General features: G+C 40.6%; 2 protein-coding genes across 3 annotated transcripts in view; both read right to left on the bottom strand.

The window, feature by feature from the left end:
* Positions 1–489: 489 nt before the first annotated feature.
* Positions 490–3603, bottom strand: LOC113220266 (zinc finger protein 585A-like). Its single transcript, XM_026449164.1, has 2 exons — positions 2187–3603; positions 490–1879 (listed from the first exon to the last, which is right to left on the bottom strand). The coding sequence occupies exons 1-2, from the start codon at positions 2494–2496 to the stop codon at positions 1455–1457; spliced, it is 735 nt and encodes a 244-aa protein (XP_026304949.1). The 5' UTR covers positions 2497–3603; the 3' UTR covers positions 490–1454.
* A 542-nt stretch (positions 3604–4145) lies between these two features.
* Positions 4146–11345, bottom strand: part of ZNF585A (zinc finger protein 585A) — a 29402-nt gene continuing 22202 nt past the window's right edge. Inside the window, exons 3-5 of one of the 2 annotated variants that reach the window (XM_026449161.1) lie at positions 9998–10124; positions 9635–9727; positions 4146–7644 (exon numbers count right to left, since the gene is read on the bottom strand). In XM_026449161.1, coding sequence (XP_026304946.1) covers positions 5627–7644; positions 9635–9727; positions 9998–10124 — 2238 coding nt within the window. In that variant the 3' untranslated portion in view covers positions 4146–5626. The remainder of the gene's footprint in view (positions 7645–9634; positions 9728–9997; positions 10125–11345) is intronic. The other variant, XM_026449162.1, reaches the window with a different exon arrangement.

The following is an 11345-nucleotide window of genomic DNA, read 5'->3' as shown; positions in this document are numbered from 1 at the left end:
AGGAAGAGGGATGAGAAACCAAAAAAAAAGGAATATTTAATCAGGTCAGGTAGTAGTAGCATTTGCAATGCAAATACAGTGCAAAATAAGGGAGCAGCAAGTGAGCCCTAGAGATGTGTTACCTCAATGGAAGGATGCCATGGGGGTGGAAGCACTCCAAAGGTGGAAGAGAAAAGCAAGATGCATGGGTGCTGGAGAAGCAGAGCACTCTCAAAACAGTCAGTGCAAAGGCCCAAAGCCAGAGAAAGCATCCTTGATGTTAAAACAGCCAGAATTGAGATGCCTGACAAATACAAATGTTGACTAACTCCAACTGCGGGCTCTCTGGACCCTATGGCCTCTTTTATTGTAGTTATATCTTTACACTACAAACATTAAATGCAACTATGTGAAAGTAGAAATAACCAAAATATTATGTGAAAGTTTGATATGTAAAATATTAAAATTAGGTAATCATATAAAATAAAATATATACTATAAAACAGATACTATTCTATAAAATACAAACTATTTTATTATAGTAAGGAATATACAGTAATAAATAGTACAATATGCTATATAACATACTGTAGACACAATTTCCTATAGCATGTAATGACAGGCGCATATAAAATTAAAATATATAAATCTAGTTATTTACATTTATAAATCTTTTATCAAATGTAATTCAAGTTATCACATGGTAAAATATAACAGTACTTTTGAGATTCATCCATTTTGTAGAAGGTGTCAACAAATCATTTTTTTATATCTGAGCAGCCCTCCATAGAATCGGTGCACACAATGTGTTTAATCACTCATCCACTGATGTACATTTGTGTTGTTTCCTCATTTTGGCAATTATACAATTGCTGTGAACATTGGGGTATAGGTTTTCATGTAAGCAGAATTTTTATTTCATCTAAGGTAAATACCTAAGTGTGGGCTTGCTGAGTCATATGATCAATGTATGGTTTATAAGAAGCTGCCAAACTTTTGTGCAGAGTGGACAGACCATTTTATATTCCTACAAGCAATGCAGGGAAATTTCCATCAGTCTGTATTCTCGCCAATGTATGGTACATTTTCATTTTTAGCCATTCTAAAAGCCCATTCTATAGCAGTATCTCATTGTGGTTTAATTTGGATTTTCCTGATAATTAAAGATGTTGAGCATCTTTTCATCACCTTATTTTCCATTTGTTTTTCATATAACCATATGGATGAATCTCAAACACATCATGTTAAATGAAAGCACTCCGACTCAAAAGGAGATATACATACACATACAAAACACACACACACACACACACACACACACACAATGACTCCACTTACACAATATTATGGAAAAGGCAGAACTATAGAGACAGAAACAGACCGGTGTTTGCCAAGGTCTGGAAGTGGGAAAAGGGACTAAAAAGTCCCTTTCACTCATACGGTTTCTCTCCAGTATGAATTCTATGATGTGTAATCTACTCTGACTTCTGTCGAAAGGTCTTCCCACATTCAGAACAAATGTAGGGCTTCTCTCCGGTATGAGTTTTCTGGTGCTTACTGAGATTTGACCTGCCACTAAAGGCCTTCCCACACTCGGCACACACATAGGGTTTCTCTCCTGTGTGAATTGGCTGATGCACCAGGAGCTGAGACTTGGAGGTAAAGGATTTCCCACAGTCACTGCATTCATAAGGTTTCTCTCCAGTATGAATTCTTTGATGAGTTATAAAGTTTGACTTGCGGATGAAAGCTCTTCCACACTCGGTGCATACATAGGGTTTCTCTCCTGTATGAATTTTCTGATGAACAATGAGTATTGATTTCTGGTTGAAGGCTTTCCCACATTCGTGGCATTCATACTGTCTCTCTCCAGTATGAATTTTCTGGTGTATATTAAGATTTGACGGGCTGGGCGCAGTGGCTCAAGCCTGTAATCCCAGCACTTTGGGAGGCCGAGACGGGCGGATCACGAGGTCAGGAGATCAAGACCATCCTGGCTAACACGGTGAAACCCCGTCTCTACTAAAAAATACAAAAAACTAGCCGGGCAAGGTGGCGGGCACCTGTAGTCCCAGCTACTCGGGAGGCTGAGGCAGGAGAATGGCGTAAACCCGGGAGGCAGAGCTTGCAGTGAGCTGAGATCCGGCCATTGCACTCCAGCCTGGGCGATAGAGCGAGACTCCGTCTCAAAAAAAAAAAAAAAAGATTTGACTTCTGAGTGAAGGCTTTTCCACAAGTATTGCATTCATAAGGCTTCTCCCCAGTATGGATTCTCTGATGTGTAATCAAGTCTGACCTCTGGGTGAAGGCCTTTCCACATTTGGAACATATATAAGATTTCTCTCCTATATGAGTTTTCTGATGTGTAATGAGATTTGACCGGTTGGTAAATGCCTTCCCACATTTATTGCACATATAGGGTTTTTCTCCCGTGTGAATTTGTTTATGAAAAATGGAGTTGTGACTTGGAAGTAAACAATTTCCCACAGTGACCACATTTATAAGGTTTTTCTCCATTATGAATTATTTGATGTGCAATCAAATGTGCCTTCTGAATGAAGGCCAGTCCACATTTCATGCATATATATGATAAGAAAGAAATCAGAGCAGTGAGGGACCTGTTCTCTCTCGATTGTAATGTTGGCTGCATGATTAGATACAACTGTCAAAACTCAGAGCTCTACACTAAAAAGTGTGAATATTACTCAATGTAAATGATACCTCAATAAATATAACTTTAAAAATATTTCAGTTATGTCCACACAAAAAGCCTGCACAGATATTTATAGCAGCTTTCCTTATGATTGCCAAAACTTGGAAGCATCCGACAGTCCTTCAGTAGGTGAATAAATAAATCTCCAGACAATGGAACATAATTTGGCACTAAAAAGAAATGCAATATCAAGCCATGAAAAGACATGGAGGAAACTTAAATCTGCATTAGTAAGTGAAAGAAGTCAATCTGAAAAGGCTACAACCTGTATGATTTCAACTATATGATATAAAAGGTAAAAGGTAAAACTATGGAGACAGAAAAAAGGTTGCCAGGGTTAGAGGGGACGAAGGGAAGACAAGCAGAACACAGAAGATTTTTAGGGCAGTGAAACTACTCTGTGTATAATGGTGGATATGTGCCATGATCCACTTGTTCCAACAAGCGGAAAGTACAAGATACATTCTGTGGTGTTATACCAAGAATGAACCCTAGAGACTTGGGGTGATAATGAGTGTCAGTGAAGGTTCACTAATTATAACAAATATACCACTCTGAGAGGAATGCTGATAATGTGGGAGGCTATGCATATGTGGATGAGGGGATATATGGGAAACCTCTGTAATTTCTACCCAATTTTGCTTTGAACCTAAAACCACTCTAAAAAATAAAGCCTTCTGTACATATGGGCATACGCATATACACATATATGTAAGTACTATACTATTGTTACAATACATACATAAGAGAAATAATCAAAAGTCATTTACAATAAATTGTTTCCCTTCATAAGGCTTGGGCATATGGAGGATAGTCAGATGCTTATGTTGACTGGTGACTAATATTAACAGGATGCTCTCACTGGGCCCTGCTGACTCAGATCCCATCCATCAGGTGACCCAAAAAAAGTCACTTCGTTCTCCCATAATCCCATTTTACAAGTGAGGCAATTGAGGCCCAGAGGAGGTTTCTGTGAAGGCTGAGGGTCCCTATGTGGATCAGTGTTGGCACCAGAATTTGAACGAATATAGACAGCTTTCACTGTTCTGCTCACACCACTACTCATGTAGTAGACTTCCAGGAAGCCCAGCTTGTGATCTCCTGAGATCTCCAGATCATCCCTGGCCTACCCTGGGTCCATCATTCCATTGTACCTTGGGGGGACCTCAGAGGAAAAGGTCTATGAAGCTGGGACCTCGTCCTCATCACCATCTTCCAGGGATCATGATCAAGCAAACATGGAGATGTAATTTTGGAGAAAGTACAGTAGCCAACAGTGACTAAGGCACCTCATGAAGCAATGTGGGAAGTTGGGAATCAGCAGACATTGGGTTAACAGGGGCCAATGGGGAGCCAAGAGATACCATCAAAATTTAAGGAGGGGTCAGACACTGTGTTAGTGATTAATGGGCATCAATAGACATTGGGCTAGTTTTTTTTTTTTTTTTTTTTAAACGGGGGTCCTATAAAGAAGGGGACAGAAGAGGCTCCAAAATACAGTTGGGAAAGGTGGACATTATGGTTCATTGTAAACCACTGCCCTTATCTGAGTGGAAGGAAGGAAGTTAACAGCATCCACCATATGGAAGGCATTCCCACATGCTATGTTAGGGACAGTTAGATACTGCTAGGTGAGTAATGGGAGATAATTGTTCATCATTGTGAGGGAAAAATCAATAAGGGGGATCACAAGACATCCTGCTGGAAATGTAATAAAAGTATCAGGAGACAGTAACCATTGTATTGCGGGGGGCACACCACTGTCCCCGATTCTGAGGATTGTAATAAGTGGTCATCACGCAGAATAGAGAGTGGACCTTACTAGACATGATCACAAGTGGGAGGAGGTAACAGACATCATGCTGGAGTGAGGTGATTGTAAAAGAGGTAATGAGGAGATCTCCAGAAACTATTTCCTGGAACTGATGAAGTGTGACACACATCTAAGAGTAAGGTAAAATGGGAAAAATAGCCAGGCGTTGTGGTCCTTTCCAACCCTAACCATATGGTTGTGTTGGTTTTCATATAAGTTATTAATCTGTTACATGAAAGTCACATCATTAAGGAAGCCAAATGCTAAGCTTCAAGTCAGTGATGAGTAATGAAAAAAAAAAGGCAACTGAGTTGGAAGAACTGTGACAGCAGAAGGGAGAGTTAAGTTGTCTCAGATGACCTGAAAATTCTTACCTCAGAAGCTTCCTTGAAGGCGATGGGAGTTCACAAGACACTGTGCTGGGGGTCAAAACACAATGTGCTGAGGGCCTGTGAGGTTGAGAGACAGTCCTGGTAGATAATGAGGGGGTTGCAAGTCTTGGTGCTAGATGACAATGGGGACTCAACATACATTCTGAGGTTTACATCTGTATACATTAAGGTTTTTTCTTTTTTTATTGTAGCATCTCTTTCTTGATAGAAATATTGAATGAGGGTTGGAAATGACCAACTGTGGTAGATTTGAACAAGAGAAACACCCACGAGTCTGTTACACAATGTGTTCCGCAATGAACAACTTACATAACTTAGGATTCACTATCAAAATAACTATGTATTATGTTACTTTATCATTCAATTTGTTGGCACTATACCTAATCCACAGTAAACAGGATTATCATTAACATAATATGATCTTTCTTATGAAGAATTTGGTAACAGTGTTCTATTGTCGTTTTCATGAGAAGGCTTTTCCTATTCACCAAACTGACTTGGTTCCTTGTCAGTATGAATAATGCCCCAAGGTTTGCTGGGGATGGTGACAATGCAGGAAGGGTCCCTCGCCTCATTCAGTGCCTTCTCAGAGGCCCTCTCCAGAACAGCCATGTGTGACATTCTGATGTGGCTGTTTCTATTTACAATAATATATATATTTTTCTGCTGCATGCATGCAAGTGTACAATCAGACCCAACCCTCAGTGAGGTTTTCTCACACTGTTTCTCTCAAGCGTGGCTGCTCTGATGGACACTGAACACTGATTTCTGAACGAAGCCTTTCCCACAGATGCCACACTTGTAGGGTTTGTCTCCAGTGTGTGTTGTCTGATGTTTATTTAAATTTGACCTGTCAGTAAAGGCCTTCCCACACTCAGCACACACGTAAGGCTTCTCTCCGGTGTGAATTCGTTGATGCACTTGGAGCTGTGATTTTTTAGTGAAAGACTTCCCACAGTCACTGCACTCGTACGGTTTCTCTCCAGTATGAATTCTATGATGTGTAATCAACTCTGACTTCTGTCGAAAGGTCTTCCCACATTCAGAACAAATGTAGGGCTTCTCTCCGGTATGAGTTTTCTGGTGCTTACTGAGATTTGACCTGCCACTAAAGGCCTTCCCACACTCGGCACACACATAGGGTTTTTCTCCTGTGTGAATTGGCTGATGCACCAGGAGCTGAGACTTGGAGGTAAAGGATTTCCCACAGTCACTGCATTCATAAGGTTTCTCTCCAGTATGAATTCTTTGATGAGTTATAAAGTTTGACTTGCGGATGAAAGCTCTTCCACACTCGGTGCATACATAGGGTTTCTCTCCTGTATGAATTTTCTGATGAACAATGAGTATTGATTTCTGGTTGAAGGCTTTCCCACATTCGTGGCATTCATACTGTCTCTCTCCAGTATGAATTTTCTGGTGTATATTGAGGTGTGACTTCTGAGTGAAGGCTTTTCCACAAGTATTGCATTCATAAGGCTTCTCCCCAGTATGGATTCTCTGATGTGTAATCAAGTCTGACCTCTGGGTGAAGGCCTTTCCACATTTGGAACATATATAAGATTTCTCTCCTGTATGGGTTTTCTGATGTGTAATGAGATTTGACCGGTTGGTGAATGCCTTCCCACATTTATTGCACATATAGGGTTTTTCTCCTGTGTGAATTCGTTTATGAACATGGAGTTGTGACTTGGAAGTAAACAATTTCCCACAGTGACCACATTTATAAGGTTTCTCTCCAGTATGAATTATTTGATGTGCAATCAAATGTGCCTTCTGAATGAAGGCCAGTCCACATTTCATGCATACATATGATTTTTCTCCTGTATGAATTCTCTGATGCACTGTGAGTGCTGACTTCTGAGTGAAGGCTTTTCCACAGTCACTGCATTCATACGGTTTCTCTCCAGTGTGAATTCTCTGATGAATAACCAACTCTGACCTGTAGGTAAAGGCCTTCCCACACTCAGTACATATAGAAGATTTCTCTCTAATTTGAACTTTCTTATGTGTAATGAGGTTGGAATTATTGCTGAAGACCTTCCCATATTCGGTACATATATAGGGCTTCACTCTCGTGTGAACGCGTTGATGTACCTGAAGTTGTGACTTGGAAATGAAGGATTTGCCACAGTTACTGCACTCATATGGTTTTTCTCCAGTATGAATTCTTCGGTGTGCAATCAAATGAGTCTTCTGGATGAAGGCCTGTCCGCATTCAATACAGATGTAGGATCTCTCACCTGTGTGGATTTTCTGATGCATCTTGAGTGTGGACTTTTGTGTGAACGCTTTGCCACAGTCAGTGCATTCATGGTGTCTCTCTCCAGTATGAATTTTCTCGTGTATACTGAGATCTGAGTTATAAGAGAAGCCTTTCCCACATTGGCTGCATTCATAGAGTTTCTCTCCGGTATGAATTCTCTGATGTCTGAAGAGAGACGATACTTGAAAAAAGGATTTTCCACATTCATTGCATTTATAGGGCTTCTCTCTCATATGGGTTTTCTGGTGTATAATAAATTCTGGCTTCTGTATAAAAGCCTTCCCACACTCAATGCATACATAGAGCTTTTCTCCTGCAAGAACTTTCAGGTGTACTTTGAGCTGTGGCTTCTGGGTGAATATATTTTCAAATTCAGCGCATTCGTAAGGTTTCTCCCCGGGATAAACTTTTTGTGGTTGAGAGGATACTTGTTTATAACTGAGGATTTTTCTACACTGATTATGGTCCCATAATTTCTCTCCTGTTGGAATACACTCATGGTTAGTATAGGAAGACATTTTATCATTTGGTAATCTTTTTAACATTCTTTGAAGCATTATTTTTATTATGACTGTATAAATCTAAATTATGCTTTAAACTATTTCCAAATGAGCCACATTGATGGGGTCTTTTGGGAGGAGAAATGATGTTTGGGTTCACATGAATTATTTTTCTACTATCCTTGTAGTCATAATGCCTCTTTGTTGTCAATTTTTCTTGATGAAAGCAACATCATTTTGATATTTACTTTCTCCGCTGATAGCTCTCTATTTGTCACCAATCGTCACAAGTATTCTAGACTAAAATAGAATCTCACATTACTTTCATCATGCCCTTTTCTTTCAATCTTTCTTCAAAGATTCCCTGCTATAAGGTCTGAAACCTAAACTCCTCTGCTCAAATGAGAAACAGGTGATTTTAGTTCAAAGACCAGCCAGCAGAGGCTAGGGGGTATGGTACAAATGACTCATCCAGGCTGAACACAAGAGAAAAGGGTGAGGGTGAGTAACGTGAAGAGGAAAGCGGTGATAGTGTTGATAGGAAACATTCTGGAAAACAATTCAGCAGTTAGAGGAAATAAACTAGATGAACAGATAACACCATGGACAGATGTGGAAAAAGTAAGGCAAAAAAACACTATATATACCACAGCATCATTCAGATAAACTAATGATCCAAACTCTTAATTCACTTACAACATGCATGAAATCAAAAATGTTTCCATCATATAAAACAGTGGCTTATGACAGGCAGAAAAATGGGTGTGGGGGAAACAGAAAAAGGAATAAATCAAAAAATAAATAAGAGAGAATCCTGACCCAGACTCATGACGATAGTGTGTCTTAAACTGAGGCCTATGATTCAACTCAAACCTCATCCGGTAAACTATAAAAATAAAGCAATCAAAATCAACAACAACAAAAACAAACCCTGGTCAATGTGGAATCACTCAAGCAACATCAGGAAGAAAGGTCAGGAAGGGCGATTAATCATGTTAAACACAGCAGAAAGATAATCCCAAAGATTAAGTAACAGTGACCCCCAAGTCGTCAGCTTATCCAGGCATGAAGGACTCGGAAGAAGTAAGAAATTTCATGGCCACTCCTCTGCAGAAAACAAAAAGAGAGGCTGATTGGACAGAAAGCTCTGAGGCACCTCAAAGTAAAAAAAAAAAAAAAAAAAAAGGAAAGAAAGAAAAGAAAAAAAGAAAAGAAATAAAGGTGACTAGCAGTAATGGGAGTGTGTGACACAGAGTAACTTTGAAACAAAGCAGATCCGTGAATGTCTGAAGGTAAAAGAAAAACTCTAGAACTATGGGGAAGGTTGGGGAAAAGAAGAATGTTAAAGAAAATGAGTATAACCAAGAAAGAAAGATCTCTTAATTCTCCTAAATAAATGAAGCAGACTGGCACATGATTCAGAATCCACAAAGCCAAAGAAGAACACAGAAGTGACAAAGGTCAGCCAGGCTCAGTGGCTCATGCCTGTAATCCCAGCACTTTGGGAGGCCGAGGCGGGTGGATCACTTGAGGTCAGGTGTTCGAGACCAACCTGGCCAACATGGTGAAACCCTGCCTCTACTAAAAATACAAAAATTAGCTGGGCATGGTGGCTGGCACACACCTGTAATCCTATCTAGTTGGGTAGCTGAGGCACGAGAATCGCTTGAACCCAGTAGGTGGAATTTGCAGTGAGCTGAGATCATGCCACTGCACTCCAGCCTAGACAATACAGCCCAGGCTGTGACCGAAGCTGTGACCAAAAAAAAAAAAAAAAAAAAAATGACAAAAGTCATCCAGGGAGAATGCATTTAGTGATCTGAGAGGCCAAGGGGCATCAAGCAATACAAAAACATTCAGAACTTTCCAGAAAAATCATCTTAATGGTATTCCAAGGGTGTTGGTGTTTCTCAAGACAGCTGAGATTTCCTCCCATCTCCCATCTACCCGAGTCACACTCGCTTCACTCACCTGGGCAGCTTTGACGTGGCCTCTCACCCTGCAGTGCCCATGGTTCCTTTCCTTGCTCCAACATGACCACCTCTGCTTCAGGAACTTGATACCCTGTTCATGGGAAATGATAAAGGTCTGGGTCCAGCTAATTGTGTTTCAGGGCCCAGCCAATAAACTCTTATTCTTTGATGAAGATTTTTTCTTCAGAAAAGTAACCATAACTTTTCAGGGTAATATTCTGAGTGCCCTAAACAAATAAAGAATCCTAGACAAATCAAGGACAAAATCATCACCTATTTAAGATGCGGACAGCATTCATCAATGAGAATGGAAGCACTCTCAGTGAGGCCCCCTTTCAGAAATGAAGGTGACTGTTATTACCTACTGAGAGCAGGTGGCTGTAGGTCTCCAGCATCACATCCCGGTACAGATCTCTCTGAGAAGGGTCCAGGTGCCGCCATTCCTCTCTGCTGAAATCGATAGCTACATCCCTGAAGGACACTGATCCCTGTAAGGGCACATTCCTGTTCAATGTGCATAGTCAGTTTAGGGGGTTGGAGAGACTATATTTAGGAACATGGAATACGGTTCTTGTTGTTTTAAATTTACATTCTCTTTTTAAAAACTCACTCCCGTTTCTCTAATACTTTTTTATGAAAATTTTCAAACATACAGACAATTTAAAATAATTGTACAGTAAGAAATGTATATCTACCACCTAGAATCTATCATTAACACTTCACTTGCTTTATCATACATCTAAGCCATTCTTTTATCTATCCATCTTGCTTCTTTGTACATTTCAAAGTAAGTTGCAGATGACACCACACTTCCTCCTAATACTTTTTTTTTTTTTTTTGAAACAGAGTCTTGCTCTGTTGCCCAGGCTGGAATGCAATGGCATGATCTCGGCTCACTGCAACCTCTGCCTCCCAGGTTCAAGCGATTCTCCTACCTCAGCCTCCCGAGTAGCTGGGATTACAGGAATGCGCCACCACACCCAGCTAATTTTTTTATTTATAGTAGACACAGGTTTTGCCATGTTGGCCAGGCTGGTCTTGAACTGCTGACCTCAGGCGATCCACTCGCTTCAGCCTCCCAAAATGCTGGGATTACAGGCATAAGCCACTGCGCCCAGCCTCTCCTAATACTTCAAAATGCAAAGCATGAACTAGGGTGTAAAACTTGTTAACCTTTCTTAGGTAAAATTTACATACAATTAAAAGGACCAATCTTTAATTTACCATTTAAAGTTTTGACAACTGTATACACCTGTATAATCTGGGAATTTCTAAGAAATATTTTATATATGTGCATATTAAATAGTTTTACGTATGTTGTGGAACACAGAAATCCCATCAAGAATTTCTGCTATTTGTTCTGTACTACAGTCAATCGATTACTCATTTTTCAAAACTGGCCATTGGCCGGGCGCGGTGGCTCAAGCCTGTAATCCCAGCACTTTGGGAGGCCGAGACGGGCGGATCACGAGCTCAGGAGATCGAGACCATCCTGGCTAACACGGTGAAACCCCGTCTCTACTAAAAAATACAAAAATCTAGCCGGGCGAGGTGGCGGGCGCCTGTAGTCCCAGCTACTCGGGAGGCTGAGGCAGGAGAATGGCGTGAACCCGGGAGGCGGAGCTTGCAGTGAGCTGAGATCCGGCCACTGCACTCCAGCCTGGGTGACAGAGCGAGACTCCGTCTTAAAAAAAAAAAAAAAAAAAAGA

This window comes from Piliocolobus tephrosceles, chromosome 21 (genome assembly GCF_002776525.5).
Source record: "Piliocolobus tephrosceles isolate RC106 chromosome 21, ASM277652v3, whole genome shotgun sequence".
Lineage (NCBI taxonomy): Eukaryota > Metazoa > Chordata > Mammalia > Primates > Cercopithecidae > Piliocolobus > Piliocolobus tephrosceles.
Note: the sequence above shows the minus strand (reverse complement) of the source record. Positions and strands in the feature narration are given on the sequence as shown.

Bases quoted from the DNA above. Each gene is read 5' to 3' on its own strand.
- LOC113220266 (XM_026449164.1), bottom strand. From the start codon at position 2,496: ATGGAGAAAAACCTTATAAATGTGGTCACTGTGGGAAATTGTTTACTT. The intron at 1,880-2,186 runs ATCTTTTTTTTT...CCAGCCCGTCAA, and splicing joins AGCCTTCACTCAGAAGTCAA to ATCTTAATATACACCAGAAA.